The sequence below is a fragment of the Chelonia mydas genome, chromosome 6 (genome assembly GCF_015237465.2).
Source record: "Chelonia mydas isolate rCheMyd1 chromosome 6, rCheMyd1.pri.v2, whole genome shotgun sequence".
Taxonomy (NCBI): Eukaryota; Metazoa; Chordata; order Testudines; family Cheloniidae; genus Chelonia; species Chelonia mydas.
The window spans coordinates 4,837,289-4,860,448 of NC_051246.2; the positions used below are offsets into that span (position 1 = coordinate 4,837,289).

A 23,160-nucleotide genomic window follows, 5' to 3' on the forward strand; every position below is an offset into this window, starting at 1 on the left:
GTCTGAGGTTGTCCCTTCTGGTATCTGCTCCAACTGCAACCAGCTTTTTCTTCTCTGTCACCTCCACCCGTTTGGCTCCAATCTGCCCTGCCTCGATTACAGTTTTGGGTTTCCCAACTAGGATGTACCTTTCTATTTCCTCAGGAACACCCTCTAAGAACTGTTCCGTTTCCATTAGGAAGGGCAAAGCTACTGGAGATTCAACACTTGTGCCTGATATCCAGGCATCCCAATGTTTCACAATGTAGTAGGCATGCCGGGTAAATGACACATCTGGTTTCCACCTTAAGGCTCTGAATTGCTGACGGGAATGCTTGGGTTTTAGCATTATGACTCTCGCCTTGGTTTTAAACATCTCATGCTGGTTCATTTGTGCCATTTGTGGGCATTTCCGCCGCCACCTCAGCTGAGGGTCCACTGAGCTGCGGCCTCAGGTCTACCATATATTGGTCTGTAGAGATGCTGTACCAAGGCAGGCCCGATCAAAGTTTTCTAAGAAGGCCTCGGTATCATCACCTGCCTTCTAGGTGGGGAACTTTCTGGGATGGGAAGTGGTACCTGGAGAAGGATTGCTAGGGTTTGTTGGTATATTCTGCTGAGCCCTTACCTTCTCCATCTCCAGTTCATGCTTCCTCTCTTTTTCCTTCGCCTCCAGTTCTTTGGCCCTTGCCTCCACTTCTTTTTCCTTTGCCTCCATAGCTCTCCTGTGAGCAGCCGCTTGGTGTTGTTCTGTCTCTTTCACTACCTCCCTTTCTTTGTCCTTTGCCTCATTGCTCTCTGGTGAGCAGCTTCTAGGGCTTTTTCGGCTTCTTTCACTGCCTCTAGTTTGGCTAACTCCAATTTGTGTAGTACCTTGGTGTCTGTCATCTTTACCTCTCTGTTTTTAACTAACTTTACACCCGAGGGTTAGAAATAAAACAAACAAAACTTGGCTTGTAAAATTTTGCTGTGCTGTAATAGGATACCTATATTCTCTGATAGTGATTGTCAGCCTACTGAACCCCCCCCCACCCCCGCTTTGATCCTAAGAACAATGAAAAAGCATTCAGTTTCTGAAAACAAGGATTTTAATAGAAGTAAAAAGTAAAAATGAATCACCTCTGTAAAATCAGGATGGTAAATACCTTACAGGGTAATAAGATTCAAAACATAGAGAATCCCTCTAGGCAAAACCTTAAGTTCCAAAAAGACACACAGACAGGAATATCCATTCTATTCAGCACAGCTTATTTTCTCAGCCATTTAAAGAAATCATAATCTAACGCATATCTAGCTGGATTACTTACTAAGTTCTAAGACTCCATTCCTGTTCTGTCCCCAGCAAAAGCATCACCCAGACAGACACAGCCCCTTTGTTTTTGTCCCTCCTCCCAGCTTTTGAAAGTATCTTGTCTCCTCATTGGTCATTTTGGTCAGGTGTCAGCGAGGTTATCCTAGCTTCTTAACCCTTTACAGGTGAAAGGATTTTTCCTCTGGCCAGGGAGGATTTTAAAGGGGTTTACCCTTCCCTTTATATTTATTACAGAGGCGGATTACCTCTGCCGACAAGAGAACACCTCCCGTCAGCACTGATGCCCTCTACACTGAAGAGCTACAGCAGTGCCACGGTAGCATTCCAAGTCTAGACAAGCCCGACGGCTTTTGCTGGTACAGAAATGTTGTATATAAAAAAAAAAAAATCACACGCCTGACCCACATTGTTATACTGGCAAAAAGTTTCCAGTATACACCTGGCCTCAAGATGGCCAAATACCAAAACCATAATTTGTGAGAGTTTTAATAAATAAAAGTGCCATTGTCGGCCGGCTCTGATTCCTATGGACATAGTATAGAAGTTCCCCAAAGGAGACTGTGCATTGGTGATCCTTAGCTCAGATCCTCTGCGGGTGCAAATTGACTCAGGAGTCACACCTGCAGTGGCTCCGGCCTGTTGACTTCAATGGGACCACTCCAATTTACACCATCCAGAAGTTCCAAATGACCGTTGTCAGTTACACGAGCAAAGAATCTGGTGTAGAGACTTCGATGGGGCTTCTTTGCTTCACACCACCTAAGGATCTGGCCCACTGACTTCAGTGGATCTAAGCTGATTTATGCCAGCTGGGGATCTGGGCCCTTTGAATTACATAGTGTTTATGGCCAATGTACATTAGCAGGAGATCTGAGCAATTAACTTGAATAGAGCATTTCTTATTTACACCTGGTCCATTGGCATGAATAGGGTTATGCTGACCCAGACCAGCTAGGGATCCAGCTTTCACATGGCTGAGTGGGGAAAAACAGTGAGGTTTAAAGAATGATAATATGAGTTTGATTCCCATTAGCACTCTCTTCCTTCATGGGTTTGGGTCTGAGGTGGGGGACGAAGGCTAGAAGAGTGAAGCTGCGAGAGGCAAGCCTTTCAAAAGTGAATAGTGATTTTGGGTGCCTAGCTTGAAGCACCTCAAAAGGACTGGATTTTCAGAGAGCGCTGAGCACCCACCTTCTGAAAAATTAGGCCCCTTTAAGTTGTCTCATTTTTGTCAACACAAAATGGCTGACCACTTGCTCAGCTTTGTCTTTAGTATGTTTCTCTCACTCAGTATATAAAGGCCTCCTGACTGGATTACTTTGATAGTATAATGCTGGCACTCATTCCTAGGCTGGGCAAAGGCCTGAAATGAGAATCTGGACTAGCCTCACAACATAAGGCTGAGAAGAGGGAGGAGATCAGGCTTGGTTTAAAGTTTGGTGTCTTTGCTTAGCATCCAAATCCAGCTTCATCTACTCTTCCCCAGCTGTACAAATATGACGAATTACACCCGTGGGCCTCTCTGCTCTCCTGGAACCACATGGAAATCACAATAACTCAGTTCACACTTAGGTTATTTTTTTTATTTCAGGGACCAAAACAAATCCAGACCTAGACATCTGCTTCTCTCTGATTAATCCCATTTGAGTCTCAGAAGGCTTTGGAATCCCTCACACTTATCAGACTTTCAGCCACCAGGTTGTGGGCAGTCTGACCTAATGGTCAGAGTGGAATCAGGTGCCAGGCCTGGTCAGAAGGAGAGGTTTCAGATCACAGGATTGGGCGATTTCAAGTGATTCCTTGTCATCCAGTCCCTGCTTCTAGCAGTTGGAGGTTTAGGGACAACCAGAGCATGGGGTTGCATCCCTGACCATCTTGACTAATAGTCATCGATGGACCCATCCTCCATGAATTTATCTACTTCTTTTTTTCTCCACAAATCCACTTTAAATTCATGCCTTTAGTTAATCCAGATTAACTGTTCTGGATGTCCCTATGTAGACGGGCCTTTAGTCTCTCTGTACTTCGATTCCCCAACTGTAAAATGAAAAGGAGAACTTGTGGCACCTTAGAGACTAACAAATTTATTTGAGCATATGCTTTCGTGAGCTACAGCTCACTTCATCAGACACATTCAGTGAAAAATACAGTGGGGAGATTTATATACACAGAGAACATGAAACAGTGGGTGTTACCATACACACTGTAAGGAGCGTGATCACTTAAGATGAGCTAATACCAGCAGAAGAGCTGGGGGGAGCGGGGGGAAGAAAGCTTTTTGTAGTGATAATCAAGCTGGGCCATTTCCAGCAGTTGACAAGAACTTCTGAGAAACAATGGGGGAGGGGGGAAATAAACATGGGGAAATAGTTTTACTTTGTGTAATGACCCATCCATTCCCAGTCTCTATTCAAGCCTAAGTTAATTGTATCCAGTTTGCAAATTAATTCCCATTCAGCAGTCTCTCGTTGGAGTCTGTTTTTGAAGTCTTTTTGCTGTAATATTGTGACTTTTAGGTCTGTAATCAAGTGACCAGAGAGATTGAAGTGTTCTCCGACTGGTTTATGAATGTTATAATTCTTGACATCTGATTTGTGTCCATTTATTCTTTTACGTAGAGACTGTCCAGTTTGACCAATGTACATGACAGAGGGGCACTGCTGGCACATGATAGCATAGATCACATTGGTAGATGTGCAGGTGAACGAGCCTCTTATAGCGTGGCTGATGTGATTAGGCCCTATGATGGTGCATCCCACAATATTCTGCACAAACCTTACTGAATTCTGTGAAATCTTATTGAATTAAATGTATGTATCATGGTGTGCTAGGGACTGTATTTGATTACATGGGACAGGAGGACCACAGCCCTCCAAAAATTAAGAACAGGTTGGAGAGGCAAATTTACTCTAGTTGTAACACCTCCAGAGAGCTACCACCACCTGGAGAGAGGCTTACATATGCTTGTTCAAACTGGATTCTTTAAGGTTCAATGGACAAAGAAGGGAGTCTGAGTTAAATAGCCTTAGTTAAAACTGATTCAGAGCCTTATTTCTAGTGCTCCAAATAGACAGGACCTTCTGTCCAAGGGCTGCCTCAGTCCTTCCTGGGAAGGTTTGGAAGGACATGGCCCAGTCTGTGTGTTTGTTCTGAGCAAAAGGTGGTGTGAGCTTTTAACCACAGAAAAAAACCCTTGGTGGTAAGGTTTGAATTACTGTTCCGCATCTAGAGCCCTTGTTGGAGCTGGGGTGATCTCTGGTGAGGTTGTTAGCATGTATGTAGGATCTTTTATTGCTTTTAAAGTTTTCTCTATAATGCTTTCCCCTTGAGAGTAAATTTGTTTGCTTAGAAAGAGTAGTGTGGTAACTTATAACACCATTGTCTATGTAAGGAGAAAAGTATAGCAGGTTGGCTTAGGCACTCTGGCTTACTGGGGAATTCACAGCGTAGGTAGGGAACTGTGGAGCCTCAAAACACCCCAATCAAGATGGTGAGAGGTGTACATCTCCGCCTAAGAGAAGTGACAGCTGAGGAACTGGAAAACCTAAAAGCAGGTGTCCTTGCTGGGGGGTTACAGGTTCAAGGGTCCTGAATGAGACAGACTCCACTCCCCTTGGAATTTCTCTGGAGTTTAGTCTCAGGGACTTGCCTTAATCACCCCCCACCCACCCCCACAGGTTTTAGTTCTGGAAGGAGCTGCAGGAACCCTCCCCGGTGCAGTAGAACACAGTCATACATAAATCATTCATACAATGCAAATTAATATAATGGTCCCAAAGATACTGCATGGGGTTTCAATATCTGTCACACCAGATCTTCTGAGTGTCTTATCTGTTGGACAATGCCACCTCTAAAACATTATTCTTAAAACTTGAACACATTAGAGTTTTTATTTTCATTATAAAATTACATAGCGTGGAAGGGAATGGAAAGAACATTGTCACTTTAGTTCAAAACATGATTAAATTATTCATCTAAGCTGCTGAGAGAACTTTCTTCTCTCTAACATTCTCCCCACAGCGTCCTTCACCTCCTTGTTCCTCAGGCTGTAGATCAGGGGGTTCAGCATGGGAATCACCACTGTGTAGAACACAGAGATCACCTGGTCCCGCTCCAGTGAGGAGGTGGAACTGGGTTTTAAGTAGATAAAACACGTCGTCCCATAGCATATAGCTACGGCTGTCAGGTGGGAGGTGCAGGTGGAGAAGGCTTTGTGCCTGCCCTCGGAGGAGCAGATCCTCAGTATGGCAGCAGTAATATACAGATACGAGAAGAGGATGATCAGCATGGTTGTCAGTTGTATGGAACCAGTAAAGATAGAAAGCAGCATTTCATTGGTGTGAGTGTCGGTGCAGGAGAGCCGCATGAGCGGAATGACATCACAAACATAATGATCAATTACATTGGGGCCACAGAAGGACAGCTGAAAGGTGCAGCTGGTAAACACTGTTGCATTTGCAACCCCAGCCATGTAGGAGCTAGCCAAGAGCCAGACGCAGGACCTCTTGGATATGGTGACCGTATAGAGCAGTGGATTACAGATGGCCACATAACGGTCATAGGCCATCACCGCAAGGAGGAAGGACTCAGTGGTGGCAAAGGTAGCAAAAAAGTACAGCTGTGCAGCACATCCAGCGTAGGAAATGGCCTTACTCTCCCTTGAGAGGCTCACCAGCACCCTGGGGGCGATGGATGAGGAGTAGCCAAGGTCAACGAGTGACAGGTTGCTGAGCAAGAGATACATGGGGGTGTGAAATCGGGAGTCCGTCCAGATTAGGGCAATCATCCCAAAATTCCCCAGCAAGGTGAGAACATAGATCACCAGAAATATGAGGAAGAGGGCAACCTGCAGTTCTGGATGGTCAGTGAATCCTGCAAGGATGAATTCAGTCACGGTAGTGTCATTTCCCTGGGCCATTGCTTCACATGGGCTTTGAGGAGAGACATGCACAGAGGGAATTTCTGTAGAAATAAAAAACAGTGTGAGGACCTGGAATTCCGTACGACCAATGACAGCATTTTAGTCCATTTGAGACTCTTGTTTGCTGAAAGTAAGAATATTTTTACCCATGCGTGTGTATCTCATTCTTTCTCTTTTGATGTGGACAATCTTGAAAGAGCAACTATTGGCAAAAAAGTGTAGCATAGTGCCGACTTGATTGCCAGAGGGTGAAGTTCACTGTTGGCTCAGTTGGAAAACCTTTCCCCCCCCCACGGCAGAAATCTAGAGAGTTTGCATTAGAGCTGGGTGGTTGTTTTTTTTGGGGGGGGAGAGGCGGGGTTGTTTTGTTTTTTGGTTCAGTGGCTGACCTGAAAAATCCCAAAATAACAGCAACTTGTTCCCTTCTCTCCCAAAATAAATCATTTCATTGTCAGGTTTTTACCCTCTTCTCCCTTTTTTTTCAAGTTAAATCTAACAGATTTTTGGAAACAAAACATCATTTCAAAACAAAACCTTGAAACACATTATTTCAAATATGTCAAAACTGAAATAGTTCACCTTTTTATTTCAGAATAACTCCTTTGGAAGATTATTTCTGTGACCCTTACACTCCTAGTATTGTGTTGCCAGGGCTAACACTGTTGCTTTGGTGTGAATGATCCTTGGGGTCAATTCTGGTGCCTCCTCCTGGAATTCTCATAGGCATTATTAACCTCTACCCAGTGCAGGGCAGTTGCCGAACCTGTAAAGCTCAGACGATGAACTGGGATGTATACACTACCCATTGGGATCCTACAAGGTGGCCTCGTACAAGGGGGTGAGAGGAGAAAAGACTCAGAGTTTGGGCGGACAGTTAATAACTACAGCACAGGAAATGAATCAAAAACATTCTGCTGTTATCTGCAGCACCATCCCTCTCCCCAGACACAGCCCAAGCCCAGGCTACAGCCGAGCGACACAAGGATTCACCTGCTGTGTACTGCTGGTGGGTCTGCACCCAGGGCTGCTCCTTAGATTCTGGATGTAGCAGCTTCAGCTGAAGGGGTCGTTTCCTACATAAGTAGCTCTCAGATCAGTTAGGAAGTTTTAGGTCAAAATTATACCTTCAAACCGATTTTCCAGTGGATTGTGAGATTGTTCTTGCTGCTCGCAATAGGTTTTTACTCTTCCCCCCCCCCCCCGCAGTGCTACACCCAGACAAAGCAAACCTACCTGTGTAAGGATGAATCATTTACGTGATGGGTCCAAGAGATTCCCATCTGGAGGAAGGCAGGGGGCTGATTTATATTTCCTTACAGTCTGTTGGGACCTTAAGTCTCTCCAGGCTTGGACCGTCAGATAGATGAAGGAGCTTCAGCTATCTTCTTGTTGCTGGGGCCAAGTCTATTTGTGGAGAAGTGATTTGTATAACACCGTGCCAGGCCGTTGTGATGCGTGTCGGTAATTGGTCCCAGTGTGTCCTTAGATCGCTGAGACTGAGTGATTCAAAGCACTGGGAATGGAATATGGAGACTTTTCAATGCTAGGTGTTGTGCAGGTTGGGCAGATTGGATGGCTCAAGAGATTGGGAATTATCTAGAGGTTCAGGGCTACATTGTGCTTTGATCACCTGCTCTGTGTAAGGGGCAGTGCTTAACTACACCACCCCAGGAGGAGATCAGGGATTGAATTGTGACTCAGGTGCTGGAGCCGATCGCTACCCTCACCTATGTGGGCTCATTGAGACAGAGGGGAAGAGGCAATGCTCTGCCAACTTTCCACCCACCTGTGTGTCTGCTGTGCAGCCCCCACTTTCCCCATCGTGTCCCCTGCGTAGGGTCAAGTCTGTGGGGTCCTGCTCCTCCTTGTGTGTGAATGACCCCCCTAGAGCTAGGCCAGGCTCTGGCTCTCAGAATGTATGTCTGTTTTGTTTAAGCATCCAAACTTTTCTGTGCACAGCAAACATCTGGAGTCTATAACACTGGGCTGGCAATGAGCAAAAAGTGCGTGGCAAACACCCACTTTCTCATGAGAGTCCCAGCACCTCTACTCCTGGTCTCAGTTGGACACTGAAAATACTAAGTCCATGTCTACACTGGTAATTGAAAGACAAAACTTTTGTCGTTCACAGGTACTTAACCTCCCCCCACCCCTCGAAAGACAAAAGTTTGCCGTGAGAAGTGCCTGTGTGAACGATCCCTTTGTCGGCGGGAGCACTGATTGGGGGTAGAAGTATTTTGTTGGCAAAAGTGCCGACCAACAGTGTTCACGCTGCCCAACTTTTAGCAAGCCAGCCATGTCACTAAAAGCTGTGTAGCGTAGACATAGTCTAAGGCATAAAAATATATGTGAGTGTTTCAGAATCTTAAACCAACTCATGTCTGAACATGAAGAAGAGGTGGGGGTCTATGTGGGGGGTCGATGGTTTGTTCTGGGTGGGGGGGTTGGAACAAGTTCATTCATATTCATAGGGAATATATATTTACCATACACACAGAGAGGAACCAAATGCTGGAATGACTTTCATGCTGGATGAAGGAAAACAGAACAAGAAAGAACAAATGTAAGTCCTCAGGCGACAGCACAGTGGGTGTATGTCTTTGTCCTCAGTCACGTGATGCATCACCTCTGCCTTACAAAAGAGCCACTGCCTCTGTGGACAGCAGATTTCTTGATAGCAGAATCGTCAGGAGAGGGAGCAAGGGGGAGTTCATTCTCTCATTCTTCGGCAACTGTGCCCAGGCTGCCTACCAGGGTCCCAGTCAGAGCCAGTTATCACTCTATGGTTTCTTGGGTGGGTAGGGTGGGGATATAAATACCTGAACATTAGGAATTTCTGGGATTATCAAAGAAACTTGAGGGATTTCGGAGCCCAAATCTCCATTGGAATTCAATGGAAGTTGGGTTCCTAAGTCTCTTTGCTGAGCACAACTGAGACCAGCAACTCAACTTTCAAGATAACATCTTCCTCGGGGGAGAGGGGGAGGAATTAACCCATCATAGATTTTGCAGAGGGTTTTTTTTGAGGTCTAGCAGGCCTAGTGGTCAGGCTGCTGCCAAACTATCTCTCTGAGTTTTGGGATGGGTTTTCTGGGCAGCCTGGTGGGCCCAGCAGCCAAGTCACAGTTCATCACCTCCCCACTACCCCTAGGTCCCTCTGAGGTCTCTGGGGGTGGATGGAGGAGAAGAAAAGGGTAGGGGGATCCAGGCTCTCCCTCTCCACCAGGTCCTGAAGTCTAGCAGGAGCTTCTGCTCTCCCTCCCCCCAGAAAAACCTCCTCACAGCCAAGCTCTCTAATTGTGTCCCCTCTTCAAACAATTGCCTCCACTGACTCCATGTTAATCCTTGTGCTGGTCCTGCATCCCCGACCTGCAGGAGGCCACGTGATTGGAGGACTGGTCTGCTCTGTACAGACAGAGAAACAGGAGACAAGGAGATGATGTAAAGATAGTGAAGGGACGGACATTCAGCTCCTGCTTTCTGTGGCCATGGGAATCCTTGCCAAAGGGGCAGTGGCTGAGGAGAGCTGGGCTGTGGAACATGAGGATGCCAAAAAATTATTGGACCAGAGAGCGCGAGTGGTTCGGGCACACACCTCATGGGCAGGAGACCCTGCGGCCAGTCCCCCTGTGCCAATCACTCTTTCTTTATCCACAGTGGAACAGCTTCAACAGAAGAGACACGATATCCCAGAGGCCAGAGGTAAGAGCGCTCTCCTGAGAAGTGGGAGATACCTGTTTAAATCCTTTCTTCCTTCTCTTTCAGGGAAGGGGAATGGAACCTGGGTCTCCCATATCCCGGGTGGGTTCTCTAACCACTGGGCCAAAAGTTATCATGGGGGCAGGAGCACCACAGCTGCCTCCTTCTGCCATTTTGTGTAGAACGAGGCCCGTGTCCAATTCATTCCCTCAAGAAACAGCTACGAAGCCAGGAGAGGGGTACCTGTGTGGGGGTTGCTAGTAGAGAGAGTCACATAAATCCAGGTGGAAGGGAGGTGCCGATCTGTGAGGAAGGGGCAGTGCTTCGCAAATCGGTGGGTCCCACTGACAAGCTTAGGGGATTTCCCACCTGGCATCCTGTGGGCTGTTGTGGAATGCATTTTAAGGTGCCTATCTGTCCCCATTCGTTGTACAGGGAGATTGTGGAAGCTCCTTCGCTGGAGGTTTTCAAAAGGAGGCTAGAGAGCCATCTGCCTTGGATGGTTTGGGCACAACAAATCCTGCCTCTTGGCAGGGGGTGAGACTGGATGACCCTTGCGGTCCCTGTGACCGCTACGGTTCTATGATTCTACAGGGAGGTACCTAACTCGGCTTTCTGGATTGCACTGCTGTGCTTGTTTTTGTTTAGGCACCTAAATATGAGGTGCCAGGATACTCGGAGCTGCAATGCCTCAGTCCCTTCATGGATTCCAGCCTATGAGACTTAAACATTGAGGGCCAGACGATCACCCCATGGACATGCCAAATAGCATCAGAACCCACCATTGCTCCCGTCGAAGTGAATAGCACCACCGCCCAGCTGGGGTAAGTTTGCTGCTCACATGAGAAAAGGTATTGGCTCTGGTGCTCTGAGTGAAGGAACTTTTTTTTTTCTTCAGAAAGGCAGGGCTGTAAAACTGGGCTTGCGATAAACACGGCTGTGCAGCTTTAAGAGCTGAGTCACAGTGGTAATTTGAGGAGTGGAACTGGTGAAAGAGGGTCAGTTTTCTGGAGAGACCTAGTTTATTGTGACATCAGGAGCTCAGGAGTGCGAACAGGGGTCAGGCTACTTGTGCACAAATGCTAGAGGCTTTGCATAGAACGCTGGGTAGCCCCAGGCTGCTGAATAAAGTTCTCTTTCCTGCAACTCCCTGCCTGCCCATATCCCTTATTGCTAATGAAACAACTCGCCTGGCTCCATAACAGACAGTGCATAAGCACCCATGCCTCATATACGTTCGCACCCCAAGTAGTACTTTGCCCTGCAAAAAGTCTCATTGCCCAGTGGTCTCACTAATTGATGTGGGTGATTGTATCAGAATCTGACAGTGGAAACGACATTGTGCAGGTGGGTGGGTTGTTAGCCGCACAGATTGATCTCAAGAGCATGAGCCACCACTCCCTGAGCTAGAAAACCTAGCTTGAAGCCAGTGCTGGACTCCGAACACTACATGTAGTTCAGACAGTAGAGGGAAACAGAGATCTTCATGGTGGGTGTGAGGCTTATGGAATCCTGAGATGGATCCACTGCCTAGAGTTTATGCTTTGTTGAAAGTACCAGAGTTTGAGGTGTTTGCATTCAGCCCTCATTTGTCTCCTTTTTCAGTGTAGGCTTCACTTTCTCACCTGCAGCGGAGAGTGCGTCTGGGATAAATGACGGAGAGGAATCACACTGCAGTGAGTGAGTTTGTCTTGTTGGGATTCACACAAGACCCAAAGCTGCAGGTCATCCTCCTTGTGATGTTTCTGTTGATCTACCTGCTGATCCTAGTGGGAAACCTCACCTTGGTCACCTTAATCAGGACTGACTACCAGCTTCACAACCCCATGTACTTTTTCATCAGCAACCTGGCCCTCTTAGATGTTGGTTACACCACCATTATCACTTCCAGCATACTGATTACTTTAGTATCAGCGAGAAAAGTCATTTTGTTCCCTGGGTGTGCTCTGCAATTCTTCTTCTTATGCATCGCATTGTCCTGTGAATGTTACCTCTTGGGTGTCATGGCATACGATCGCTTCATGGCCATCTGCAACCCATTGCGCTACACTGTCATCATGTCCAAGCGGTTTTGCATGCTGCTGGTGCTGGGGTCGTACCTAGTGGGCTGTGCGAATGCAGTTGTTCAAACTATGTTTATATTCCTTTTGTCCTTCTGCGACTCGAATGTCATCAACTATTTCTTCTGTGACGTACCCCCCATCCTGAAACTGTCCTGCTCTGACACCCACATCACAGACATTGTTCATTTCACCTGTACTGCTGTGATGGGAACACCTACTATCTTGATCATCCTTATCTCCTACATATACATTGTGGTCGCCATCCTAAGGATCAACTCTGCCAAGGGCCAACTCAAAGCTTTCTCCACCTGCGCCTCCCACCTGACGGCCATCACCATCTTCTACGGAACAGGCTCTTTCATGTATTTACAGCCCAGTTCAAAGTACCCCATAGATCAGGACAAAATCATTTCTTTGTTTTATACCCTTGTGATCCCCATGTTGAACCCCCTGATCTACAGCCTGAGGAACAAGGAAGTGAAAGAGGCCTTTATGAGGATGTTACACAGGAAGATTTATTCTCAGTGAATTTAAATGTTGGGAATGGGTTTTTTAATGGTAAACAGGAGTGAAAGTGGGGAGTGAGTTCTTTACATCATTATCTTGCTTTTTGTAGATAACCAACCCTGTTCATCTTGCACCAAAAAGAACTAAGGGGCAGGTTTTCCAAGGAGATCTGCACCAAACAGCTATGATTTGGCAACTCATCAAGTAGCCAGCTTCTCAGAGCCGCTCAACTCCCAGTTAGGAACCATTTTGTGCTAAGGCCACGTTGCCATCCTCAAGGGAAGGGCAGGCTGGTCCCGTGGTTCAGGCACTGGCTGAGGACATAGAAAACCTGGGTTCAATTTCTGGGTCCACAATGGACTTCCCTTTTGACCTTGGGCAAGTCACTTAGCCTCTCTGTGCCTCTGTTCTCCATCCTTACAACGGGGATGGTGGCACTGCCCGGTCTCCCGGAGTGCTGAGAGGGGAGAAACGTTAAAGAAAAAGACAGTAAAATGCTCAGAGAGCTACTGATGTAAGCAATAGGCATTATTTTTATTATTATTTATTGATTTATTAAGTGTTTTAAAAGCATGAGCTGGGTCCTCTAATAATGAGAGTGGCTGAAAAATCATTTATATTTCATAATAATAATGAGGTGTGTGTGCTCATTATTTGCCTTCTAGTTTTTGAATATTTGAGTTATTCGAACCAGTGAATATTTGGGTGAACTCTGGTCATGTTTGGAAGATTTCATTACAGGGTCTTTCCTAGAGTTACGAGCATGCACCAGTGAGCCACTTAGGGGCATTTCATCACTGCCTTATACAGTACTAGTCCACTTATTTTGTACAACCTTCTACTTACTCACCAACAGCCCTTTCTGTTTCATGGATGTCCACATCTAATTTACATCTGATAGTTGCCTGGTTGTCAATGCTAAAAGTTTTGTATGGGTTTGTTCTTCTCAGGTTTCTAAGGATCACCTGACAAAATTACATACAAACAAAGCATTAGAAGTAAGTTATGCCTACTGAGAATTTGGTCCCATACATACATCAGTGACAGAAATGGCAAACACAGGCATGGTGCTGAGACTATCGCATTAACTTTTAAAATGGTATCTGTAAGTCGGTGAGCAAAAACTCAGGAAACATGACAACATCGTAGACTGTCATATTAAGAGGTGCCCAGAAAATATTCATAGCCCTTTGTATTCAATAAGTGTTATATGTATTTGTGTGTTCTGGTTTTGCTGGGTGGGTGTGATTTGTTGGATCACAGAACCCCCGCTGGGAGCTGCCAACTGATGTGCCAAGACTACTTCTGCCCCTGCTTCCTTGCCCTTTCCAGCTTAGGACTCCAGAGTCCTACCTGGTTGGAGCCAGATCTGCTAGCCTGCTGCAAACCCAGACCCGGTCTGAACCACATCCCCTAACAGCTGTAGGCTTACCTGGAAACAGCTTAGGAAGTGTTCCTGTCTTTAGCACTCAGATGCTCAACTCCCAATGGGGTCCAAACCCTAAATAAATCTGTTTTACCCTGTATGAAGCTTATACAGGGTAAACTCAGAGATTGTTCGCCCTCTCTAGCACTGATAGAGAGATATGCACAGCTGTTTGCACCCCCATCCAGGTACTAATACGTACTCCAGGTTAATTAATAAGTAAAAAGTGATTTTAAGTACAGAAAGTAGGATTTAAGTGGTTCCAAGTAGTAACAGACAGAACAAAGTGAATTCCCAAGAAAATAAAATAAAACACGCTGATCTATCTCTAATACAGTAATAAAACTGAATACAGGTAAAAGCCTCACCCTCAGCAAAGTTTCCATGAGCTTCCTTTTACAGACTAGACTCCCCCTACTCTGGGTCCAGAAATCACTCTCACCCCCCTGTAGTCACTGTCCTCTGTTCCAGTTTCTTTCAGGTATTCTTGGGCATGGAGAGGCTATCCCTTGAGCCAGCTGAAGACAAAATGGAGGGGTCTCCCAGAGATTTTTATAGACTTTCTCCTCTGGGTGGACACCCCTCCCTCTCCCTGTGTAGAATCCAGTTACAAGATGGAGTTTTGGAGTCACATGGGCAAGTCACATGTCCCTGCAAGACTGAGGTCCTTAACAGTCAAGCCACATTCCTGGGAAAGCTCAGATGTGGATTGGCGTCTCCAAATTCATTGTTGGCTTAAGCGGTTCTTGACTGGGTACTCACTGAGAATAGTCTTCTCTCAGAAATCTGATGAAATACTTTTACCAAGGCTACCCAGAAATCAAGCAAGTACACAGCCAATATTCATAACCTCGAACACAAAAATGATACATGCGTACAAATAGGAAGAATAGATTCAGTAGATCACAACCTCTACAGAGACATGTTACATGGCATATGTCGCACAAAACATGTTCCAGTCATATCATATATACATTTATAAGCATTTCCCCATAAAGCACTATGGGGTGCACCATCACAGTGGGTTTCCCATGGAATCTGGAATCACTCGGGGTGAGTTATACAAAACCTAGCCTATAAAGCTTTGTCCTTTGGGATAAGTAGCAGTGATTGGTTTTACCTGTTTCAGGAGGCCTGAAAAACAAAGAAAGCCTTTTGGGTACAAAGGCTGAATTTAAATTAAGAGGGGCCCTTGTTTTGATCCAGCAAACTGGCACGAGCCATTAATCAAGGGCACAAAACCTACCTGGAGGGATTTTAAGACTGGAACCTGCCAGATCTCCATGTGGATGGTGGTTGGCCCTTGGTAAGCCAAATGAGCATTTTTTAGACCCTTTTATTGTTATGTTTTCTCTGTAATGCACCATTGCCAGTTGTTGTTGCCAGCTAAAGTGAGAAAAGATAACATTGCGTTTCAGGCATGGAAAATACCTCAACTTTTCATTTCTTTCTGCATACCTGAATGGCACAAGACACCAATGGGTAAACTTAACTCTGCATTAACAAATGTTTGGGAATTGAATTTAGGCCAAATTTGCACCTAAATATTGAGTGTGGAATTTTGGAACTACCGAAATAAAAAGCACCCACTCCCCATTGTTTTTAGTTAGATATTTAACTCCTAAAACCATAATGCTCTTCAATGCGACTTTCTTTTGGAAGTTGTTTGATCTAGTTTCAGAGTAACAACCGTGTTAGTCTGTATTCGCAAAAAGAAAAGGAGTACTTGTGGCACCTTAGAGACTAACCAATTTATTTGAGCATAAGCTTTTGTGAGCTACAGCTTATGCTCAAATAAATTGGTTCGTCTCTAAGGTGACACAAGTACTCCTTTTCTGTTTGATCTTGATTTCAGAGGGGTCGCCATGTTAGTCTGTGTCAGCAAAAACAATGAGGAGTCCTGATGTCACCTTAGAGACTAACAAATTTATTTGGGCATAAACTGACAAAGTGGATTCCAGCCCACGAAAGCTTATGCCCAAATAAATGTGTTAGTCTTTAAGGTGCCACAAGACTCCCTGTTGTTTTTGCTGAAACCGACTACCGACTACTGTCTAACAAAGAGAATCATGAACCATCAATGCAAATCCAAATTGCCTTTTACTAACCAATAGAAAATAGATGCATTCAACTCACACAGGCAAAATATATTAATGAAATCATGGGATGTGTTTGTTGTTGCAGCTATAAGTGCAATTAAAAAGGAGAAGTTGTGTAACCACAATAAGAAAGTAGTGAATAGGTAAAGTACATTGTATTTAGAATGCGCTATATTCATGCTGAAACTATACTGTTAGATGATGTAACCTTTGCATGACCCTTGCTCTGTATACAGTAGGAGAATTCAACATGGCTAGAGAAACACATTCATCCTGACAGCCTTTAGGTATTCTCCTATGCTTGGCTTCTGCAACCTTCTGTCTTGCATATCTACCTACCTATCTATCTACCCACCTATGTAAAAGTTTTATAGTGTTTGCCAATATCATATACAATATTATACATAATAGTAGGTATGTTTATACAAGTATGAATTGTATTCATCTTAAGATCTTCCAAAACAATTTTTACTCACGTTATGCTATTTAGCCAAGGGGAGATGTGAACTGTGGTAATCTCAGAGAACAAGGACAAGAGAAATAATTTTGCTAACGCCTCACTAACGTGGGCTTTATAACAAGGTTTTACTGGTAGAGGATGCTTCTAAGGTTTTGCCAACTTCTCAAATATAGTGGTCGGAACATAGATATTAAGCTAGTTATACGTGTTGTCCTGTTTACTTTCGAGTCTGTGCCAGCCTAACAAAAACATTCAAAAACATGTCAAAGATAAGAGATAAAAAAAACCCTCAACTATATATATATATACACACAGTGAAGCTCAGATTTTAAGGCAGTGTGACCTCTGCACTGTTACCATCCAGATGGGTTGGTAATATATGTAGTCCTCCTTTCTCTGTTATGCTGTATTTATCTGTTACTAATAATCTTTTCTTCATAAAAGTTGATTAAGCCTAGCCATTTGGTATTATTGAATTCAGTCGAACCTGTAACACGTGGTAATGATTTAGGGCTGGATCCAGTGTGCCTTAAAAGCCAATTGCACAACTGATTTCACTGATGCGAATCAAGCCCTTAAAGAGGGTGGGGACAGGGAATTCTCTGAGCTTCTCCATTTTCTAAATTATTTTTATTTACTCATCTTGCACAAATATCTGAAGAGCTAAATTCAGCTTGGGCCAGTAAATGCAGCAAAATGAAATTTCCTCTCTCGGTAACATGACATTACTTGTCCCATTTTTGGATGGTATCTGTGCCATTAATAGTTCCTCTGTTTATACCTTGGAAACTATTCAAAGTGATGCTTTAAAATGTCATGTGATGGGAAGATGGATCTACTTAAATGCTGATCTGTCCCTTAGGAAGGTCCATTTTGGCAGTGATAGCTATGGTTTCCATGTATTTGTCTGGCACATTTCATCCACTGAAGGATCTCCGAGGATGTCACAGGAGTCATATGCACAATATTTTCCCCACTGCGATATCACAGTTGCCACTGTGGTGAGGCCATTCTGGGCTAATGCAATGTAGCCAACGTGAAACGCGTCAAGAGTTAATCGTCTAGCTGCCCCTTTGAATCCTCTTTGGCCAAATCCATGGAGGACTGGTGCAAAGACCCCTCCACCTGCATCTTCCGCCTGGTGGCCATCACAGTGTTCTTTGGAACTGGCTCTTCCATGTATTCACAATATTTTGTGCACTCCCTCACATATTTGGGCTCTTGCCTTCACCTGTCCTGGGATGGAATCCCTGGACTCTCCCGCTCTTAGGTTATTGCCTCCTGTGTATCTACAGTGACTTCTCATCTGGTCCATCTGGGCATGGAGCCCGCAAGTCTTTCCTTTGGGAGCTGTGATGAATAATTAACACAGTGACCAGCTTTCTTAAAAAAAACAACAACAAACATCTGTGTTTCATCTTAACAACAAAAATACAATGCAGCATGGGAGCAAAAGGATTTTCAGACAGTAAACCAGTCTGTGTGCATGAGTGTCTCACCTAGGGCTTCAGAACCCCGGGTAGATTAGGAAGGCCCTTCTGCAGGGCCCTTGGCTATGTCAGCCTGAGCCTCACAAACAGCACCTGACAACTGCTCCCACCCTCTCTAGAGATTTGATTTTTAGCTGTTTCATATCCTTTCACTCTATTTCCACCTGTATAAGGGCTGATCTACACTGAATACTAACATCAGTGTAGCTACGTCTCTCCGGAGCGTGAACAATCCACACACACCCTCCGAGAGATGTATCCATGCCAACATAACCCCTGGCATACACAGTGCTAGGTCCATGGAAAAATCCTTCTGTCAACCTAGCTACCGCCTCTCGGGAAGGGGGATTAACGACACAGATGGGCGTACCTCCTATCCCTGTCGTGAGCGTCTCCACTGAAGTGCTACGGGTGCAGCACTGACCCTGTGCTGCGGTAGTATTTTAAGTAAAGACGCACCATAATTTAGGGCTGGAGGCAAGGATCTGGGCACCATTTCTTAGTCCTGTTGCAATGTGAAGTTTGGGAGGGTTCGTCCGTAATCATTTATAGCTACTGTATATGACATGGATAGTGAGATTAAATCGGACTAGTTACACTGGGTTCTTGGATGATGTAATACATACATTGATTAAGCTGGACTGTTCGGAAACTATCATGAAAGCAACAAAATATCTCTAGTAGAAGTAACCTGCCCGTAAACACAGCAGGAGTCATTAGCTGCTTCCTATTAATTTATTTGGCTGATCTCTGATTCTTGTCCTTTGTGAAGGGGGAAATAGCATTTCCTGGGGTAAATAACCTGCCTTATTCATTTTCTCCATATCGTTAATGATTTTATTGACCTTGATCATATCCCCCCGTAGTTGTCTCTTTTCTGAACTGAACTGTCCCAGTCCTTTTAATCTTTCCTCATATGGAAGCTGTTCCATAAGCTTGGTCATTTTTGTTACCCTTCCCTGTATCTTTTCCACTGCTAATATCTATTTTTGAGATGGGCTGACCAAAACTGCATGCAGTATTTAAGATGTGAGTGTACCATGGATGTATATAGTGGCCTTATGATATTTACTGTCTTATTATCTCTCCCTTACCTTATGGTTCTTATCATTCTGTTAGCTTTTTGACTGCTACTGCAGCTAGACTGGATGTTTTCAGAGAACTGTCCACAATGACTCCAAGATCTTTCTCTTGAGTGGTAACCGCTAATCTAGACCCCATCATTTTGTGGCTCCTCAGTCTGGGATGCTTCCTCAGATCCATCACCTAAAAAGAATGGCTCAGGTGTGGGGATCTCCCTCATATACTCTACAGTGAAGACCAATGCAAAGAATTCATTTAGCTTCTCTGCAATGACCTTGTCTTCCTTGAGGGCTCCTTTAGCACCTCAAATATCTAGTGCCCCCCAACCCCCATTCTTTGTCAGGCTTCCTGCTTCTGATGTACCTAAAACAAATGCTGTTAGTTTTTGAGTCTTTTGCTAGTTGCTCTTCAAATTATTTTTTCACCTGCCTAATTAGACTTTCACACTTGACTTGCCAGGTTTTATGCTCTAGGTGTATAATATATTATATTTAATATTTTAATATAATATAAACATTTTTAAAAAAGGAAATGATAAGGTTGAACCAAAACATTTTTCCTTATTGAAATGATACATTTTTACCTTCTTGAAACAAAAAGTTTCAAGATTATTAAAATGACGTGTTTAGACATTATCAGAATAAACTTCTTCATGGTCCCAAACTGAAATTGCTCTGAATTGTGGTTTTTGTGGGAAATGTCAAAATATTGGCTCTCTGTTACAATTCGGAATGAAATGTGGGAATTTTCTGAGGAAGAGGGATCGCAGTTTCTGACCAGTTCTATTTCTAACACAGCTCTACCAATGTTTATGGAGTGCTCGGCTGACTGGATGTTGAACGGGGGAATGCCATTGCCTGCAATGGCTATATTCCTTCCCTACTGCTCAGCCAGTGTGGGGGGGAAGGTGCCGTTATTGACTCTGATTCTCTCCTGCCTCGCTTCTTGTGCTACCGTTTATACCTGATCACAGTGACTACTGAAGAGAGGATCAACTATTATATTTCACTCAAATACCTAATTCTGTGTGAAAATCACACTGACTCAGACTGATTTCAGCCTGTCTGCACCTCATGAAGAAGAGCTTCAAATATATAAAGCCCTTCAGAGAGAAACTATTAAAAAAAAACAACTAATTAAAGTGGGTTAAAGATGGAAAAAACAACGATTAGGGAAGTTGACAATCTGGGCATCCTGGAATTCAGGGAAGTCTCAGATTCTGGGGACGCAGGAAATTCTCCAGTCCACCAGCACATCAAGCAGGCAGCCTGGGCACCTGGCCGCCCAGGAAAATGGGGCACCAGGTAGGCTGGGGAGCCTGAGAGCTTGGAAGAGCAGGGCGGCTTGCCCACCCACCCATCAGCCAGCAAGCATGCACGTGGCCTGGTAGGAGACCAGGCAAGAAGACCAGGCTTCCTGTGGTACATTTTAATTCAGTCTGTAAATGTGTGGCCTCCTCCAAAATGTCTCTTTGTGGCTTTGAGGCAACCCTGCAAGTGGCCCCCCATCTCAGTTTCCCTTTTGGGTAACTCCAAGCTCTTCATTTAACGCTCTTACTCAAACAGTAGTCATCCTGGGGGCCAGTTACACAGGCTGCCTGTCTGGTGTGCTGTGGGGGTAGGGGGAGGGGTGACTGCCTGCATACCCAGGATCTGGGATCTCCCTGACTTCCAGGGAAGTACTCCATACCATCCCAATGCATACAGTCCTTGTTCTCCCCATACCCCAGTGTCCTCCACCACAGCTCAGCTCCTTAGCTGTCCTCTTCCAACCCTGTGCCAGAACAGCCCCCCCAGCCTCCCTTCCCCCACCGTCCAGCCCTTCCTTCTCCGGTGCAACCTCCCACTTCCCAGTGGGCACTCCCACATCCTTGCCAGGGAGCATCCCTGGCTCCCCTGGCCCTTCTCACTGTCCATTAGGATCCAGCTGTTCTGCAAGGAGACATCAGCATATAAGCCTCTCTGCTGATCCCCCTCCCTTCAGCCCTCTCCGGCCATTGGATCCACTTCTCTGGGTTGGAGACAAAAGGCATCTCCCTCTTACGTTGCTCCTGCCTTCTTTCTCACCATGCAAGGCCCAGTGACAGGGGTAACAACGGTAAGATCTCACTTTTGCCACATCGCTAGAGCCAGTTGGGAATTTTCCATTGGGATGATGTTCTGGTAGAACAAACCTTTCTCACAAAATTTTAGGGAGGAAAACTTTATTTGCCATTGGAGAAGTCAAAAGGACAGCTCCCTGGCTATCCTCTTGGGAAGCTCGTGCCAATCTCGTGTTCTACCGACAGATAGAAAGTGAAATTGGGAAGAGCCTTCTTGGCGGGTGGCCAGCCAGCCAAAAAAATCCATTTTGGTTTTCCCAAAATAAAATGTTTCAGAATTTCTGTCCCACAAAGTATTTTGAGATGTTAACTTTTTGTCCTGAGTTAAGATGGTTCTTTTTTTGAAATCTCAACATTTTCCATAGGAGAGAAATTCCATTTTCAGGCCAGCTCCTCTCACTTCTATTTATTATTAAATCATGAAACTTATCCTCTCAGTTAGATTCAGTGAGGAATAATTTTCTGGGATATTGTCTTCCTCAGGGCGTCCTTCACCTCCTTGTTCCTCAGGCTGTAGATCAGGGGGTTCAACATGGGGATCACAAGGGTATAGAACACGGACACCACTTTGTCGTACTCTGATGAGTTGCTGGATGTGGGTCGTAAGTACATAAAGAACAGAGCCCCATACAGTATGGACACGGCCGTTAGGTGGGAGGCGCAGGTGGAGAAGGCTTTGCGTCTGCCCTCGTTGGAGCGAATCCGCAAGATGGCCACCATGATAGAAACATAGGAAACGAGGATGACCAGGATAGTACTTAATGCAGCTACAGCGGCAAAGAGGAAATGCACTGTCTCACCCATGCGAGTGTCAGAGCAGGAGAGTTTCTGGAGTGGGGGGAGGTCACAGAAAAAGTGATCAATGATATTGGGACCACAGAAGGACAGGCTGAACAAAGAGCCTGTATGCACAGTGGCATTAATGGAGGCATAAAAGTATGATGCAGCTACCAGCTGTACACAGACTTTCCTGGACATAATGAGTGTGTACATCAGCGGCTTGCATATAGCTATGAATCGATCATACGCCATCACAGCCAGAAGTAAAGCCTCAGAGTTCACAGAGAAGGAGTGAAAGAAAAATTGCGTAGCACACCCAGCAAAGGAAATGACTTTACTCTCTGCTAAGAAGTTCACCAGTGCCTTAGGGACAATAATGGAGGAGTAAGTGATGTCTACAAGGGACAAGTTGCTGAGGAAAAAATACATGGGGGTGTGTAGCCGCGTCTCGATCCTGATTAAAGAGATCATGCTGAGATTCCCCGCAAGGCTCATGGTGTAGATAAGCAAAAACATCCCAAAGAGGACAGCTTGCACTGATCGGCTGCCTTTGAATCCTAGAAGGATGAATGCCGACACTCCAGTGTGATTGCCATGCGCCATGTATTCCAGATGCCATCGACGCTGTTGGGGTAGAAGAAAGAAACACAGCCAAGATAAAGCTTATGATTGAAAATTAACCGTATGGGGCTGGGAGGTGGACACCACCATTGTGAAATACAGTAGAAAGCCAAGATACAAAAAATAAGTTATGCTGTTCTGGCTGTGTAACATTTGCAAACTTAAAATAATTTCATGTGCGTCCGTATAATTGCCAAGATTTTACTCCTTTTAAAGAAAAGAGATGATAAAATAAAATAAAATTGAAAATTCTGAAGTGATCTTTCTAAGTCTGCATCCCAAGCAGGCATTGGCATTTGCTAATATCTCTTCATGGTATTATATGGCTAGGCATGATTTGAAAGGATGTAGAGAAACTAGAAAGGATCCAGAGAGGAGTGACAAAGGTGATCAAAGTGATGGAATGCAAGCCATGTGAGCAAAGGCTGAAGGAACTGGGTATGTTTAGTTTGAAGATGGCTATCATGTCCCTCCTTAATCTCCTCTTTTCCAAATACTTGAAAGGCTGCCATAAAAAAGTTTGAGAAAAGTTGCTCTGTCTTGCCACAGAGGGCAGGACAAGAGGCAATGGGTTCAAACTACAGCACAGATGATTTCTATTAAACCTCAGGAAAAGCTT

The 23,160-nt window shown here is 44.9% G+C and overlaps 3 protein-coding genes across 5 annotated transcripts in view; 1 reads left to right on the plus strand and 2 right to left on the minus strand.

The window, feature by feature from the left end:
* Positions 1–12,502, plus strand: part of LOC102946766 (olfactory receptor 1019) — a 46,719-nt gene extending 34,217 nt beyond the window's left edge. Inside the window, exons 1-2 of one of the 3 annotated variants that reach the window (XM_037898952.1) lie at positions 9,106–9,116; positions 11,575–12,502. In XM_037898952.1, coding sequence (XP_037754880.1) covers positions 9,106–9,116; positions 11,575–12,502 — 939 coding nt within the window. Of the gene's footprint in view, positions 1–9,105; positions 9,117–9,986; positions 9,998–11,572 lie in introns of those variants that run through there. The other 2 variants (XM_037898953.1, XM_037898951.1) reach the window with 2 other exon arrangements.
* Positions 5,262–6,320, minus strand: LOC102936644 (olfactory receptor 1052). Its single transcript, XM_027820380.3, has one exon. It carries the CDS (start codon positions 6,207–6,209, stop codon positions 5,262–5,264), a length of 948 nt encoding a protein of 315 aa, XP_027676181.2. The 5' UTR covers positions 6,210–6,320.
* A 9,082-nt stretch (positions 12,503–21,584) lies between the features above and the next one.
* LOC119566326 (olfactory receptor 1020-like) lies at positions 21,585–22,523 on the minus strand. The gene has a single exon (XM_037898954.2). The coding sequence runs from the start codon at positions 22,521–22,523 to the stop codon at positions 21,585–21,587; it is 939 nt and encodes a 312-aa protein (XP_037754882.1).
* Between the last annotated feature and the right edge of the window lie 637 nt (positions 22,524–23,160).